The 16,585-nt window shown below is 40.7% G+C and overlaps 3 protein-coding genes across 3 annotated transcripts; 2 read left to right on the top strand and 1 right to left on the bottom strand.

The window, feature by feature from the left end:
- The first annotated feature begins 19 nt into the window (after positions 1-19).
- Positions 20-2,409, top strand: stk19 (serine/threonine kinase 19). Its single transcript, XM_037087579.1, has 7 exons — positions 20-165; positions 408-506; positions 585-727; positions 816-1,051; positions 1,388-1,485; positions 1,620-1,767; positions 2,126-2,409. Exons 2-7 carry the CDS (start codon positions 410-412, stop codon positions 2,169-2,171), a joined length of 768 nt encoding a protein of 255 aa, XP_036943474.1. The 5' UTR covers positions 20-165; positions 408-409; the 3' UTR covers positions 2,172-2,409.
- Positions 2,410-3,372: 963 nt separating this feature from the next.
- On the bottom strand, positions 3,373-10,780 carry LOC119013251 (ras-related C3 botulinum toxin substrate 1-like). The gene is made up of 6 exons (XM_037087580.1): positions 10,397-10,780; positions 7,919-7,990; positions 7,219-7,336; positions 6,925-6,987; positions 5,105-5,264; positions 3,373-5,012 (listed from the first exon to the last, which is right to left on the bottom strand). The coding sequence occupies exons 1-6, from the start codon at positions 10,429-10,431 to the stop codon at positions 4,882-4,884; spliced, it is 579 nt and encodes a 192-aa protein (XP_036943475.1). The 5' UTR covers positions 10,432-10,780; the 3' UTR covers positions 3,373-4,881.
- A 1,162-nt stretch (positions 10,781-11,942) lies between these two features.
- Positions 11,943-13,431, top strand: LOC119013252 (small integral membrane protein 10-like protein 2A). The gene is made up of 2 exons (XM_037087581.1): positions 11,943-12,335; positions 13,335-13,431. Exons 1-2 carry the CDS (start codon positions 12,156-12,158, stop codon positions 13,353-13,355), a joined length of 201 nt encoding a protein of 66 aa, XP_036943476.1. The 5' UTR covers positions 11,943-12,155; the 3' UTR covers positions 13,356-13,431.
- The last annotated feature ends 3,154 nt before the right edge of the window (positions 13,432-16,585 follow it).

Here is a 16,585-nt window from a genome sequence, read left to right as displayed (position 1 = left end):
TAGAGGAGGGCGGGTCTTAGCAAGAAATCGAGAGGAACCGTCGGACACTTCCTGCCCAGAACCGGTTAAAGATTCTTGGAGTTGTTGGCTGAAGCTGTGAACGTTGGGTGCTGTTCAACGGGACCGAAATGACGTGAAAACCAGTAGTATTGCTACAACTAGCAGGTAAGTGTTGAAGTAGTCTAACTAGTCAGATATTCGTTATTTTTATGTCCAGAGTGCACACAAAGAAGCATTAGCAGCATTAGCTTAGCTAACGAGAAAGACAACACCATGACTGAACCGGTGGTGGATGTGACAGGCTATGTTTATTTTATCTCAGAGCTGTAATTTGTCAGTGACCAGCAGCAGCCCGTGAACAGGTCAACTCTGCAAGTCACGAATTCTCTCCATTATTTCTCTTCCAGGTATGAACAGGAAACGGGCTCTGATTTCCGATACTTTCACGGTAAAGAAAAGAATAAGAATTGGCACTGAGAAGTTCGGAGCAGTCAGTAATGGAGATGGTAGGTGCGGATGCTAAAAACAGCTTTTAGAAATCCTGTGTAAGGATATACATCTAATCTATTTCTTCAACTTTTAAGGACCAACTGACATCAGATCCACCCTGGAGTACCTCATGACGCTGTTCCCCAGGAAGCTCTTCAACGATGCTTTACCCCAGATTGTCCTGAAGCACCAACTCTACAGCATCCACCATGACAAGACACTGGTGGACAAGGAGCTGGTAGGATGGCTCTTGAGTGTCCCGAGAGATTATAGTTATTTCTCTAAAATGCAAAGATACAACCCACCTCCCTCCTTATTTTTCACAGAATAAGCTGCGTGAGCGAGGAGAGGTGCTGATGTTCCAGCTCGGGTTCGATGCAGAAGCGTTCGGGCTGATTTTTGCCTCCGATTACAAGGCCAAAGTGCTGGCAGCCGAGGAGGGCAGAGCGACCCGAGCCGCGGTGGAGAGGTTCTTGGAGAAAGTGTTGTCATCCTCCACGGATCTGAGCTTCAGCAAAGACCAGATGCTCAGGGAGTTCCTCTTCACAGACTCTGAGATAACGTACGAGGGGCTGTCTGTCATTTTTACCTTTTGCTTTATGAAATACTGTAGTTAAAACACCAAACGCTGGAGTTTCTCCACGGGATGAATCTTTTTTTTTTTTTTTAAATGAGGTCTCAACTAGCTTTTATACAAGATTGCTTGCATGATTTTGCATTTTTGTAGTAGTTCAGCCATGCAAGCCAGTGTCTTATCTAAACCAGCATAGAGTAATTTCAATAAATGGGTAAAACCAAATATAAGTGCTGTACATTAGACTCAGTTTAACTTTATCTGTTTTTTTTTTATCCTTGCAGCTTTTCTTTTAAATGTTATGCTATGTGTCTCACCATGCAGGCAGCTGGTTAAGGCAGGGGTCCTGACAGTGAGGGACGCAGGCAGCTGGTGGCTTTCCATTCCCAACTCTGGCAAATTCACCAAGTACTTTTTACGAGGTGGGTGTTAAGAAATCTCAACAATACTTTGCTTAAATTTCACGTGTAAATTTTCTCATTTTGAAGGTTCCTGGCTTGCTAATTGGGAATTGAGTGTTTTTGTTTTCTAACCACCTCAACGCTTCTCCTGTCAGGTCGTAAAGCGGTGCTCGGCATGGTGAAGAAGTCCAAATATAGCGAAGTCTTACAGGCAGAGCTGGAGGAGCGCAGGACAACCGTGCACGTGAAATTCCACATGAAATACCATGTCCATGACATTGTTGGTGCAGAGCTGGTGGAGAGGTAATATTTAGTTGTGTACAGATTCTGAAAAGGGTTGATGTTTTGATGTTTTGCAGTAGGTCAGAGTTTGCCCATCTGTCAGATGAAAAGGTCAGGGACTTCATGCAGCTGCTCTCTCGTTTATGATCCTCTCAGTTCAGTAATTGAAGGGTTTTCTGTTACAGCCAGGCTAGGTGCTGACTCTCAGGTGTTGAAATAGCTGATGTGCTTGTTGTCAAAATTTTCAAAAGCCAGCAAATTAAACACAGCCAAGATTTGTTCGAAAGTTCACCTAAGAAACATGAGCATATTTGAACTTTGATCCACCATTTAATCTGGACCGATTCGACGTGTTAACTCATCATTTCTTTCTTCTCAGCATACCCACAACTTCAGGGACAATGTTGCGATTTGTCGATTCCTGAACCACAGCAACACGACTGACTGATCTGTGCTTGTTGGAAGACGGCGAGTGACTGGAGATGATGAAAGCTTAAGATGTTCAAAGACTGTTGTTTGTATGAGAACTGAAGTTATGGTTTCAGATTTAGTTTTTGTGCCAACTGTATTATAAAACCTTGTGGGTTTATGAATTGTCAATTATGTTGACATGACCTTGTCAGGTTTTGATTTATCTTGTAATAAAAGTACTTGAAATGTTTATTTCCCTCAGGTGAGTATTTGTGTGACTGACAACAATAACTCAAACTTGCCCAACTGTCAATAAACAGCTAGATTGATTATTATGCCTCTGATAAACCTGACAGGTGAAACAGAGTCTGCTAACATAAACCAACAAGCAGCTTCCAGCACAACACACAAGTTCCACAGATCCCCTTTCAGTCCAAAACAACAGATCTGCCCCTGACTGCATGTAGAAAAAGTATCCTGGTCAATTTGTCTGGTTACCTTATTTTAGTTCCTGCATGCAGAGGATATTGAACCCTCCCAAGTCCGTGTAAATTTAATTGATATATTCTAATCTGGCGCCACTATAAATTTAATCCGAGCATCCTGAGTCACCCTTCACATGACCATTCTTCCCCAGTACAGTCTTGGCTTTGTTTCACACTTGAACAAAGTAGATGTTACTCAATTGTAGTGTCACAAAATTGGACTTTCCGAAATCGATACAATACAAGGAACAGTACTGATATTCGATACCATGAGGAAAAATTGACAAAACACTGAGGACATAAAAATAATAAAAAGCTTGTGTACTGTAGGTTGAGCACAACAGAATCTAATTAAATTTACTTAAGAGCTGCAGTGGTGCGTGCTGACTCACTGTTAGACAGGAAAGGGCCGCCAGTACTGGTGCATCAATATTGCAGAAAATCAGAGGTCCAATTCATAACATAGTTTATTTTAAGGTCTTATTCCCAGCTCATCAAATACTTCAGCTTTGGGATTGTACGTCAGCTCAGATGGCCATTCAAAAGTACCAGAACTTGATGAATTGGGAATGAGATGCAAGAATGAAATTGTCTAACAAATACACCATGAAGTCATTTGAAATATAAGAATGGGTATTTTCCAAGAAATGAATATTTTTGATCACTCTTCAATAGCATTTTTTTCATTTCTGTGATGAATTAGGCAAAACTGAAAGAAAGAGGCAGAACAGTCAGTTTTACTTGAATTTATTGGCTTTTTCAAAAAGTGACAATAGCTTTTATCCATAAAACTAAAGAGTCACAACATTGGCTTGAATTAAAGCACAGCTTGATGTCTGAATACAATACAGATGAGCAACATGTACTTAACCCCTGATCTAGTAGTTCAAATACATTTTGTAAATAGGCAAAAAATATAACTGTAGCGATTCTAATCTTAGTTTTCAGTATATGTTGCACATACATGCTATCAGCATTAATTACAAAAAGCTAGGCATTGTAGGGAGATTAAGGTAGCGTTAACTGTAGAGGTAATAAACAAAAGAATATTCATAGTGTTAGTTTAACAATACAGTGAGTGAAGTGTAACTTCTGTGAAGAAAGATACAAAATAGTCAAATCACATGATTATAACAAAAAGATGAGTACACTGTATACTACACCATAACCGACAGTAGCTTTGTTACTGTAATTAGCAGGCATGAATGCTCTTCTTAGTGACATTGCTTAGCCAGTAGTGATGCTAATAAAATCAACATGTGCTGCACAAAAGGTTTCTGATAAATGCCCACAGAGCATTAAAGGTGCTCTTGTTCCCCGCCACCAAAACACCTAAACAGTTCTAATCCGATATCTAATAAAGTTTTCAGCTTCGCACTCCCTGGGCAGCTACACAGTTGAGACACTTCTAGGGGAAATGTTGCAGAAAGGAAGAATACCATGACAGGTCCAATTGGAGCCAAACACATAAAATACTGGATCATTTTGATTTCTAAGGGCGTAATAGCACTGTTGGTGTCGGAAGATCTGTTCCCAGTCTGTATTGTCAGTATGTCTCAGGCGTCATTCAATCCGTGTGCTCTGACTGAAAACAACTATCTATTTTGAGGCAAAAAGAACTTCACAGATGGTTACTTCAAGTTCCTCGTTGACAGTGCGGTGACACATGACCGAAAAAAATGCAACTCAGAACTGATAAAATGCCACTGGTCATGGAGCTGAACAAACGGCGGCACACAACAGCAAATTGTCAGCTGTATGTCGAAGGTTTAAAGGTTTGAGACAATAGAACAAACGCTCTTTTCTGCTAAAGTACGGCACATCTGCAGAACGCATTTGGCAATATTTCTTCCACTCAAAACAAACAATCAAGACTGTAAACAAAAAAAGGTGGACAAGCAGTGGAAGAACAAGTGGAATACCGTCCATGGTCCATTTTTTTTACAAAACATCCAATCTGTTTTAGAAGGCCTCGAGAATTTCATTTCACTTGTCTATACAGTATACGTTGTTGGGTAAGAACTAGGGTCTATGATCTAACCCACTTCACCTAAATCTGACCCCTGTGTCAAAATTGTCATGGAAACAGTTGGTAGAACTGCTGTAGCTACATGTATGGAAGGAAAGAATCTGAAGTACATTGTATTTGTGTGTATACTGGTGTGTTTCTCCTGTGATTGTTAGCCACCCTCACCACTAGCGGTCATGTTCCCCTGTAACCATTCCAGTGGAGGAAGTCTTAGAGGAGAGAGCACTTCTTCCCCTTCTTCTTGACGGGTGGAGGGCAGAGGACGGCCCGGATGGCCTCGTCGAACACAGTTTTAAGGCCACGCTGAGTCAAGGCTGAGCACTCCAGGTACTTGACGGAACCTGAGGAAACAGAAATATTTGTCTTCTCTAAATATACTGCACAAAAAAGAGAGTAATGCTGGGTAAAAACTCAAGCTGACAAGTGTTATTACCAATCTCTTTGGCCATTGCCAATCCTTGGGGATATGTAATTGGAGAGAGTTTCTTCTCTTTCAGCTTCTCCATAGTGTCCTTGTCATCTCTAAGATCCAGCTTGGTACCCACCAGGATGATAGGAGTGTTGGGACAATGGTGTCTCACCTCTGGATACCACTGCACAAAGACCAGAACACTGAGAAGTTAGTTCAATTTTAAGCTAGCATGTGTACACAGATTTCCTGCAGGTATACCTGCAAGAACTATTCCGTGGAAGTGTTTGCCTTTCTGTTTTCTTTTGTCACACATCACGCATGCACGGTAGCCAATATGACAACACATACACAGAATTTAGGAAGCATGCTACAAATACACAAAAAGCAACCAAACACACAAACACACTGCAAATACCACAACACAACACACTTAGAATAGCAATACAGTGAAATCAACAGAATTTGTACAGGTGTCAGTTCCCAGCTTAGTCATATACAATGACACACTGACCAGACTTCAATAAACTCATGAGTCAAACTCCAGTAACAAATGAGCAGCACTACTGAGCTCTTGTGATGCTTTGAATGTCTTTCTGTACTGAAGTGCGTTTGTATTTAGTTTGACTGGTGTTTTTCCAAAATGCTGCAATGCACTGATATTTTCTAAATCTGCCTTCATTTTGTCTATTTGCATTTTCAGTTGCGATGCGTTTGCCTTCACTTTCTCTATCTTTTACCTCTGTCACATCTTTCAAACTCAGTGCCAACTGAACCTATCAAAGCGTTGCTTTAAAAGGAGACAAATTGAAAACTATTTTGTACCAATGTCCTTGGCTTCAACGTACGTCATAGCATTGCACCAGAAAAGCATCACGTGTGCCATTTTACCATCACTGCTGTCAGAGCGGAAGCCAGTAACCACACGTGACTACTGCAGAGTCGTCTCACCTAAAAATCAATGCTAATCATGCCCTTTCCCACATTGATAATCTCGCTGCATTTCAATCTGCTCAATCTAACTGAAATGTCGCATTTATAATTTATTGTGAGCTAATGGACAAGGTGCAGATAATGCTTGACTGGCATACTCCTCATCTGCAATCATCATCTCATTGAGTCAATAAAGATTTCATCCCCACAAAGTTGCCTCATGTTGCACTGAGCTGCAGGGGTATGCAAGCAGGGACCCGGACCGGAAGCGGTCCTGCATTAAAACATTGCAGGAAGGAGTGGAGTGAGGTGTGTGCAGCAAATTCATGTTTGTGATGTTTTCACCATTCTCAAAGATGCTCTTTGAAAAGGATATTTTTATTTATCTGACTTTATGTATTAATTCATAAAAAGTAGCCCATTCAACATTTCAGTCTGAGCGTCCTTAGAGCAGGAGAGCTGTGCGTCGTGAGTTAAAACAGGGTCGTCCCACAACACTCACTGCATGATACAATCACCAGCTATAGTGGTAAAAATTATATTTTTTAACGGGAACGATTTTGTTAAATAGTACTCATTAACCAAGTTTATATTTACTGCAAGTCTGATAAATAGGTTTTAACCGCAGATTCTCCAAACCACAGTAAATGTGTTTCATCACATCCCTCCAGACATGCACATGCAAAAACCCTCCAAAAAAACAATACTACTACTTTTTAAACAAAAGTTAACTTATGCTTTGATGTGGATAAACATGGTTAAGGTGATAATAACTGCAATTAGATTTGAAACCAGTAATTAAATGTCCAGGTGAAAATAAATGTCCACATATCTTAGTCATCCCTGGAGAAAAACCATCACGCTCTGTTATAAAACTGATCCACACAGACATCTTTACACTCTCTACTCACCTTGGCACGGACGTTTTCAAACGAGGCAGGACTCACAAGTGAAAAGCAGATGAGAAACACATCCTGGTAAGAAAAAAGAAAACAATGTAATCAGAGCCCGTAACTATAGCTTCCTGTTGACAACAGCAGAAACTCCTGTTGTACAAAAGGTGTGGTGTTTTTCTTTCCCTCCAACTTCCTTATTCAGTCTTGGTAGCCAAACTTCCCAAATGGATTATGAAAGGGCACCATTGACATCCAAAAGATCACAATGGGTGAAGTAAAACACAGCATTGTCTGTTTTTATTATCATACCGTCTGTGGGTATGAAAGTGGGCGGAGTCTGTCATAGTCTTCTTGTCCTGCTGTATCCCAAAGGCCCAGGTTCACCGGTTTCCCGTCCACCATAACATTGGCGGAGTAGTTGTCGAACCTGACAGAGGGGACGATGTGGAAAATGAGCTAAAGCTATCAGAATAGATATAAACTAATAAAATATCAATACTGAAATAAAATGAAACTTAAGTCTTAAAATGGAAAACAAGTTCTTTGTTGATCTGATTTGCCTCTTCAGCACTCTTAAGAATGACTCATTGCTTATTCAATCTGGCTCTTCTCAACCCAAATCTGGTTTATCTGCCAACAGAGTCACGCCAGGCCACCATGCGGGTGATATAAATCAACACAGCTTACATGGCTGCACTACAATTAGAGGGGATTTTCACTTTAAACTTCCTCCATTGTCATAGTCCAGGAAACTTTAAAATTTTTTTATATATTTGACTGCAGTTCACAGCAGTGATTGTAACCTGTTCCACAACATACTGCGTTTTCATAAAAAAAATAAAAAAAAAATAAATAAAAAAAATCAACAGAAGGGCAACCTGCCACCTTAATTATGCAGTGACTGTATGGGGAAAAAGGGTGGAGACTCATGATGGGTGGCCAGTGCTGATAGATTTCTAGTCTTGCATAAATAAATAAACATAAACAGGCTGCAGTCTCTCATACTCACACTGTGGGGATGTACTCTCCGGGAAAGGCATTGGTGGTGTAACTGATGAGCAGGCACGTCTTACCCACAGCTCTGGAAGGAGGAAGGAGACATGGTGTTTTTAAAAACGATGATAATTCAGTCACCAATTCCCCTTCTGGGAATTATTTGAAATGACTTCCTCCTTTGTAAGATTGCACTCGTAGCACTTCTGTAGGGTTGCAACTAATGATTACTTTCACTGTCAATGAATCTGTTGATTATTTTCTTGATTATTTACTTTGCTATTCGGTCTGTAAAGTTACCTAAAATAGTGAAAAATGATGACCAGTCTTCTCCAAAGACCAAGGTGACATCCTCAAATGTCTTGTCCTCAACTAAGGATACAACTTTTAAGCAATTTCTTAAGTCGCTGTCAGCTGCCTTAACAATCAGCCATCAGTTAGTCATTAAAAGGCCTCATATATGACATTCAATGTTTTTTAGAAACCCGTTTTAGCCGAGGGGTTGAGTTGAAAGAACAGCTTAAGTAAAGTTTCTTGAATGACACTAAACTAAATGGCACAATATATCAGTGGTTATTCATCTCCAACAAATTAAACCAACAGAATCCAACACTAACTGTAATACTACATTGTACGAATATCAATTCGTACAAATGCCTTTATGTATTTTCTAAATCAAAAAATCAAATGTATTTAAACTAACAGGAATTTTTTATGTATTTGTGCCTGTCACCATTGTCGATTACTACATTTCTAATTGGTTACATTCTTTACAGCAATCAATCAATTAATGACAGTTCATTAACATCCCGAGCGACAACACAAATATATTCAGTTTACAGTGATGAAGGAGTAAGAAAACCATTGAAGAAGCTGGAAAAGAATATTTGGGCTTTCTTTACTTTAAAAAATGACTCAAAACAAGTAATCGATTATCCAAATAGTTGGTGAATAGTTGACAACTAATTAATTTACGGTTGCAGCTCAAAGTCATGCATCTGATCAACAAAATGTCAGAAAATAGTGACAAATGTCCATAAAAAGAGATTCATAGTCCTCTTTTGGACTGAACTATGGTCCAAAACCAAGGTAGAGGGTTGCAAGGAATAGTTATAAAAATAAATGATCATATTGCGATTATTTTGATGGACAACATGATTTGGGAATTCATGGGAGTCAGTTATCCATCACAATTTTCATTTTCAATGATGACAGTATTAAAAACATGATGACTTTACATTTATTCAGGGTTGTCTATGTTTTCTTACATCAGGAGGACAAATTATATAAAGCAAAGCATCTCTGCAGTACTACAGAACTTAATTATGACACTGACCTGTCACATATTTAACCTTTAAGAAAAAAATGGCACAATTCTAACTATGGCTATGCGATTTTGAGTTTTGGTATCGACTAAATAGTGCAGCTCTACCCAAATATAATCAGCTTGTTATCATAATAACATGAGAAAAGAACACAATATCCACTTTTAAAAATGCGGAATTGAAATGATTATTACCTTTAACAAAATCTCAGGATTTCTGTTGATCTGCTAATTGAATCAAATCAACCCAGCTCTACTCAGGCCTCCAGGGTGAAAACAGATGCTTAATGCACCCTGATCATCCTTTACTTTGGGGGAACACACTTAAAATGTTGTATTCTAATGCACACAAGCTCACAAGAGAAGACCTATCTGTTATATGTTGAACTTAAATCTTGAGCTCTTCATTATGACTCCCTGCCTACTGCAAGGTCCCCCTCTTCCAAATCGAAAATAATAAATTAAACACAGCCACAGGCCCATGGATGACTGTGCTGCTGCGGTATCCACCACACCCTGAAACAAGAAGGTTAGGAGTGCGTTTTCCTCCCATACATATTGTGACACACATAAAAGTCAGTGAGGGCTGACCAGTCTGTAGCTGCCGAAGACAAATCCTTAACAGAAAACACGCCGCATGTGTCACATAACAGCGCATTACACAGCAAGTCAGGTCGACACCCATGAAACGACGAACACAAACACAAACAAAGCGCTTAACTCTTCAAATTACTCAATTTATAAGCCGCTGTTTCCTAGACGGAGTTTAAAACTGTGGCGAAGAGGAACTGGAGAGCTGCCGCGGTGATGTCTGAGGAAAACACTGTAACCGGGATAATTTAGCGTCGGGTCAAAGCTTAGCCTTGCATACTAGCTGTTTTGTAATAGTTTGCTATATGACTAATATGATATATGATGATTAATGGCGAATGACTCGTATCAGCAGAAAAAAAAAAATTAAGTTAACTTTTAACAACACACCGGTAAACAGGTAGTTAAAGTTAAAGCTCGGCAGCTAACTTTACCCCGTGAGAAGGAGGAAAAAAATAGCAAAAGCTTTAATGTTAGCTAATGTGGCGGCGGCTAAGTTTTAAGCTAACACGGTTACTTGAGTTTTAACGTTCATGGGGAGACAGAAACTTAAACAGTCAGCTCGGTTAATAAACTCACCCGTCTCCGACAACGACACACTTTATGGCCTGCATTGCGCCGCAGCTAGAGGAATGCTAAGTTAGCCCGGGAGTCAGCTAACGTTAGCTCACAAGTCTCTTTTCCTTTGTCCCGCTTTGCTCGCCGGTGAAATGTCCCAACAGCGTTTTCTCTGCCGGCCTTCGATGGTGCAGCGGAGCTCCCGGGGTGTGGAACTACGTGTGGGGGAACTTACGGTAACTTATCTAGCACTTTAACACAAGTTTACTCAGAGATTCCCTCGCAACATTCCCATGCTTTCGTGGGCTGATCTAGAAGCTATGAAGCAAAACAGCGGCCACCACCCCTGAGGAAAAAAAAATGAAGTTAGCCACCGCCACCAGCAGATGGTGCATCCGGTGCGCTGGGCTGATACGCCCACACAAACTTTGAGACGGGCTGAAACAAACAGCTGGCGACCTGGCGGAGTTTTTCTGAATTCAAACTATGTAATCAGACGAAGTGTGTCGGGAAGTTAGTGTTCATTTAAGATTCATTTAATTTAATTTACACCTTTAGTGAATTAATAGAAAAGTACCTAGCAAGGCGGACGATTTAGAGTGTTACACCGATTGAGGAAATGGATTTTTGCTATAGTGATTTCTACCTGCGCGCTGTCTCACAGGCTCTGCACTCAGCTAAAACAGTCTCGATCTCAGCGCCATAAATTGAAAAATAAATAAATAATGAAAAAGCTGCATCTTTTCCTCATCCACCAAATTGGATGCAGGCAAGAATAACATTTTTCAGTTGTAAGTGTGAAAAATACCGATTTGTCTGCCGCCAGGTGGGAGCTGTCAAAATGTGTATTTGTTTTAATCTAAATTATAAATTGGCTGTATGCAAAGTTGTATAATTTCAAGTTAACGGCGGGGTTAATATTAATTAGCAATACTGTTCAAATACTGTAAAAATATCATAGATCTCGTACAAAACGTACAATACTCCTGCCTCATCATCTCTACAAAGAATTTAATTGACAAGTTACAGCTTTTCCTTATGAATTTTGCTCTACTTCCTCCATTTGACATTGATCTTTCATTTTATACAAAACCAATATTCAGGATGAGCCGTGAACATTTTATGAGAAGAATGCCAGTTGTGTTGTCCAGTAAAAGCGTTTTTTTTCTTCCTTTTTATTCAGTTTAGTCAGCTTTGAAAAGAAAAAAGTTTGTTCATTCAGTTTGTTTTGTATGAAAAATCAGTCAATTAATAAAACATTTTCTCCTCAACACTACATAGTGCACCTCTAAAGAAGACATTCTACATACCTCAAATTAATTAATTATGGACACAGTTGCATATGATGAACAATTTCAATATCAGCACAAAAGAAGGCCGTGAAAGCTCATAATATACTTTTTTGGGAACCATGTTGTACATGTATTCTAATACATTTTGCTTACATCATATGTGTAGAGTGTATTTTTTTATGTAGGGTTTTTTTTGTTTTGTTTTTTTTCAATCATCTGCCTGAGAGTCTGAAGTCTGGGCAAAAATTGTCCGTTACCAGTTCCACTTCCGGCTGTGTCACAGCGTTATGAGTCCTCCCTTCATTGACCATAACAGGACTCGGTAGAGAAGCTGTCGGGGTGGAGCAGCTCTGCCAACACAAGCAGACGATTTAAAAATGGAGCTCGGCGTCAGTCAGCGATAGAAAATATGAACTGTCACCCACCAGGAGTCACCGCACTCGTCCGCTCTCAGTCACCGTAGTCACAGCCGGGCACACTTCGCCTGTATGGCGGGTCTGTCTTATTTAGTGCTCCGTTTTTCGGGCTCCGCTGGTCGGACTTACGGAGTGTTCTCCAAAGGCTTGACGAGGACTTTGTTGATATTTTTTGATCTCGCATGGCGCCTGCGAATCAGATTCCCCTATATCTACCTCGTGGCTTCGATGATGTTTAACGTCAGATTACAGGTAATTATGCGCTAATTAATTAATACAACAAGGCAGCCGGCCGTTAAACTGCCAGTTAACGGCTGGCTAATGTAAATAAGAGATCAGCTGATGGGAACAGGCCCTTTGTGTTGAGCTACATATAAACATGATGCTGTCTGAAGTCAGGTTTATTATTAAAAACGTGTCCTCCTGAGATAAATGAGATTTAAGACCATTTTGAAGCAGTTGCCAGTTTATTATATACACGAAGCTAAAAAGTAATGATGCCCAACACAGAGCTGATGATCGAACTGAATGATCAGTTAGCTGGCTGCAGTTTGTGGTGCTGTTTATGTTATTATTATTATGTGTGCCCCTAAATCCCGCACACTGGACCTTAGTGTGTATGATTTAGGGGGCACACGTGTACTATGATATTGTCAGAAAATAGGGGGGAAAAGGCATGTTTCTTCAGGAGCCCACAGACAAACCAAAAACTGGCTTTTGCGTTTTTTCACATAAAGACACCAGTTCAACCCCCTAATCCTACCGAGGGGTATTCAGTTGGTCGTTTTTATGACTAACTGGTATTTAAACAGTTAAACAGACAATTAACAACTTTATACACAAACTGCTGTTAACCTCTGGTAACACTGGAAGTAGTTGAACTAACAGCTGGAGATTTAAAAACCTGAACACAGTGGAAGTGAAATTGTACACAATGTAGTTTCAGGTGACTTTAAGGAACAGTGATTAAAATGTCTGTTGCCTTCTCAGAGGTACATATTGTCAGTTGATGTCCATTTGTGGCCAATTAATTTCATGTTCAACTAAGTAATTAACTGACTAATTGTTTCAACTTTAAATGCATTTACAGTTCAATAGCATCACACAATGAACCCAGCAGCTAATACATTGACCGAATCGCTGATGATTTGACCATGCAGTAATGACCTGTTATTTATATGCCTGTCATTGCGGATATCTGTCTTATCCATTCATTGTTCCCGTCCTGACAGCCTCCTCATGTCTTTTCAGGTTCACATTGAAATCCACTGAGTCTTCAATGCCTGCGTTTGGACTTTGGATTTCGAGCACTGCCGTGTTTCAGCCCTCCTAAAAAAAAAAAAAACCCAAACAATCTGTCCGGAAATGTGGAGGAAGAAGAAGTGATTCTGCAAACTGGTGTGACGATGCCACAAAGTGACACGGCCTGTCGTCGTGGTCAGCCCTCGTCACATGAGCCCAGTGCCTTCGCAGGGGAAAGGACGACAGAATTGAACCAGGGTGGGCAAGTGATGTGCGAGGGTGAGAGGAGAGGGGTGGGGGGGAACATGCCTGATGCTCACCCTTTTTAAGTTGAGCTTCAGGATCCACTGGTGAGGATTGTGCCGGACGCAGGGTTGATCTCGACGCTGCCCTGAAGGACTTTGGCGTGAGAGCGGATGATTGTTACTGTAGCTACTCTCTACTGTCTGATGTGTGTTTACGGGGAGGTTCAGTGTAAACATCTCACTTTTGATTTACCAAAAAAAAAACCCAAAAACAAAAAGAAGCAAAATACCTACACCGCATGACACGAGGTCAGGGCTAGCTGTATAAACGGTACACTGAGGTTCGTTGTAGGGCGACGACGCAGCCGCCGCACCTGTCCTACTGGAAATGTACAAAGTGTTATTGGAGTGCAGCGTCAGAGGGAACCACTGCATGTCTCCTTTGTGTTCGTACGCACACGTCGTCGCACACGTCGTCACACCCGTCGTCGCGTTTTCTACATATCTGTGGCACTTAGGAAGAAAAAAAAGGCATCATTGGTGAAAAATGTTACACGAGAAATGTTGGGGGGTTTTTTTTAGCTGCATTGGTCACAAATTTTAATTTCTGTGAGAAATGTATGTGAGGGGTTATGAAGTCACAGAAGTTGGGGCGGGGAGGGGAAGGAAGATTGAATGTGGGAAATAATAAATGAATGAAGTCACCATTTTAAAGCCTTTTCTGTCATCCTTATAACCATCATTTTCCAATAGAACTGGGCAATATGTTGATATTATATAGATGTGAGACTAAATATCATCTTAGATTTTGCATATCGCTGTATCTTTTCCTGGTTTTAAGACCACATCGCAGCAAAGTGATATAACTTTCTGTACCTGTTCTAATACTTGCCTTTACCATCTAAATTAGTCATCATATCAACATTGATTATGATGATCAAAAATCTAATTTTGTTCATATTTTGTGAAAGTACCAGTCATCCCTAAAAAATTGCAATAATATCAATATCGAGGTATTTGTTTGAAAATGTTCAAACTGGTCTTCGCATTGGTTAATTCTTTTGCGATTTCAAAATATTAAGATATATATTGTATTGCTCTATACCCTAAAAATATTCCAAGATTATTTTAAGGCCATAACACCCGGCCTCATCTTCTAGGGTTACTTAACTGCCTTGATAATTTAACTCTTTAGTTTCATACATTTTGGCACATATATATGGGTGTTTCAAAGACGAGGCATAACGTTTAAAGAATATATTTTAACACGTTTTTCTCAGTTGATCAACATAGAAGCTGGTAAATGTGGCTAAAGCTCCTCCCTTCAATTATAATTTATACTAGGGCCAACTGTGTGGCTCAGCAACTGTCTGGTGTCAACTGTGACACCAGACAGAGAAACAAGAAGCAAGTTTCCAAAATAAATGCAACTCTCTCTGATTGTATATTCCTTTCTAATCCCTTTTACTAACTCACCATATTTTTACTCCAGACATTTCTTTTTTTGTTTTTAATTTATCTTCATATCAGGCACATAAATATACTCTGCTGATATCTTGTGCAGTCTCTTGATTGACAAAAAACAAACAAACAAAAAAACACTTTTTATTTCAGCTGGAGTGTGGAGGATAAGTTCAGGAAGAAGCTGCTCCGTAGTGTGGTGGTACGGCAGTGGATACCTCCGTATCTCATGTCAGACGGCAGCAGGTTGAACAGACGTTGCTGGGGTTTGGCCATCCTATGACCTCAACACTGATGCTCTGGAAATGGGTACCAATAATGTTCTGGGTGGTGTTAATCACCCGCTGCAGAGCCTTCCTGTCCTGTGTAAGAAGAATAACAGGCCCCCGAGACTCATTACATCTAAAACAGATGACAGAAACAAGTCATTACACATTTAAGATCATCATCCATGTTACACTGGAGCACACATATTTAGTTTCTCTCCAAAGGGTCCAACTTCCAAGCTTCGATTTAAGGCCCTCTTGGAAAACGGTGTCTTATACACTATATTACCAAAAGTATTCGCTCACCTGCCTTTACTCATTCTATGAACTGAAGTGCCATCCCATTCCTAACTCATAGAATTCAATATGATGTCGGTCCACCTTTTGCAGCTATTACAGCTTCAACTCTTCTGGGAAGACTGTCCACAAGGTTGAGGAGAGTGTTTATAGGAATTTTTGACCATTCTTCCAAAAGCGCATTGGTGAGGTCACACACTGATGTTGGTCGAGAAGGCCTGGCTCTCAGTCTCCGCTCTAATTCATCCCAAAGGTGTTCTATCGGGTTCAGGTCAGGACTCTGTGCAGGCCAGTCAAGTTCATCCACACCAGACTCTGTCATCCACGTCTTTATGGACCTTGCTTTGTGCACTGGTGCACAGTCATGTTGGAAGAGGAAGGGGCCCGCTCCAAACTGTTCCCACAAGGTTGGGAGCATGGAATTGTCCACAATGTTTTGGTATCCTGAAGCATTCAATGTTCCTTTCACTGGAACTAAGGGGCCAAGCCCAGCTCCTGAAAAACAACCCCATACCATAATTCCTCCTCCACCAAATTTCACAGTTGGCACAATGCAATCTGAAATGTACCGTTCTCCTGGCAACCTCCAAACCCAGACTCGTCCATCAGATTGCCAGATGGAAAAGCGTGATTCATCACTCCAGAGAACGCGTCTCCACTGCTCTAGAGGCCAGTGACGGCGTGCTTTACACCATTGCATCCGACGCCTTGCATTGCACTTGGTGATGTGTGGCTTGGCTGCAGCTGCTCGGCCATGGAAACCCATTCCATGAAGCTCTCTGCGTACTGTACTTGGGCTAATCTGAAGGTCACATGAAGTTTGTAGCTCTCTAGCAATTGACTGTGCAGAAAGTCGGCGACCTCTTTGCACTATGCGCTTCAGCATCCGCTGACCCCTCTCCGTCACTTTACGTGGCCTACCACTTCGTGGCTGAGTTGCTGTTGTTCCCAAACGCTTCCATTTTGTTATAATAGAGCTGACAGTTGACTG

Source organism: Acanthopagrus latus, chromosome 23 (assembly GCF_904848185.1).
Source record: "Acanthopagrus latus isolate v.2019 chromosome 23, fAcaLat1.1, whole genome shotgun sequence".
Lineage (NCBI taxonomy): Eukaryota > Metazoa > Chordata > Actinopteri > Spariformes > Sparidae > Acanthopagrus > Acanthopagrus latus.
This window is presented reverse-complemented; position numbering and strand designations above follow the sequence as displayed.

Excerpts from the sequence above, each read along its gene's own strand:
- LOC119013252 (XM_037087581.1), top strand. The coding sequence starts at position 12,156 with ATGGCGGGTCTGTCTTATTTAGTGCTCCGTTTTTCGGGCTCCGCTGGT. Across the intron at positions 12,336-13,334 it reads TGTTTAACGTCAGATTACAG|GTTCACATTGAAATCCACTG; the intron begins GTAATTATGCGC and ends ATGTCTTTTCAG.
- stk19 (XM_037087579.1), top strand. The coding sequence starts at position 410 with ATGAACAGGAAACGGGCTCTGATTTCCGATACTTTCACGGTAAAGAAA. Across the intron at positions 728-815 it reads CACTGGTGGACAAGGAGCTG|AATAAGCTGCGTGAGCGAGG; the intron begins GTAGGATGGCTC and ends TATTTTTCACAG. Across the intron at positions 1,052-1,387 it reads TTCACAGACTCTGAGATAAC|GCAGCTGGTTAAGGCAGGGG; the intron begins GTACGAGGGGCT and ends CTCACCATGCAG.
- LOC119013251 (XM_037087580.1), bottom strand. The coding sequence starts at position 10,431 with ATGCAGGCCATAAAGTGTGTCGTTGTCGGAGACGG. Across the intron at positions 5,265-6,924 it reads TTGAAAACGTCCGTGCCAAG|TGGTATCCAGAGGTGAGACA; the intron begins GTGAGTAGAGAG and ends GTCTTTGTGCAG. Across the intron at positions 5,013-5,104 it reads GGCAATGGCCAAAGAGATTG|GTTCCGTCAAGTACCTGGAG; the intron begins GTAATAACACTT and ends CTGTTTCCTCAG.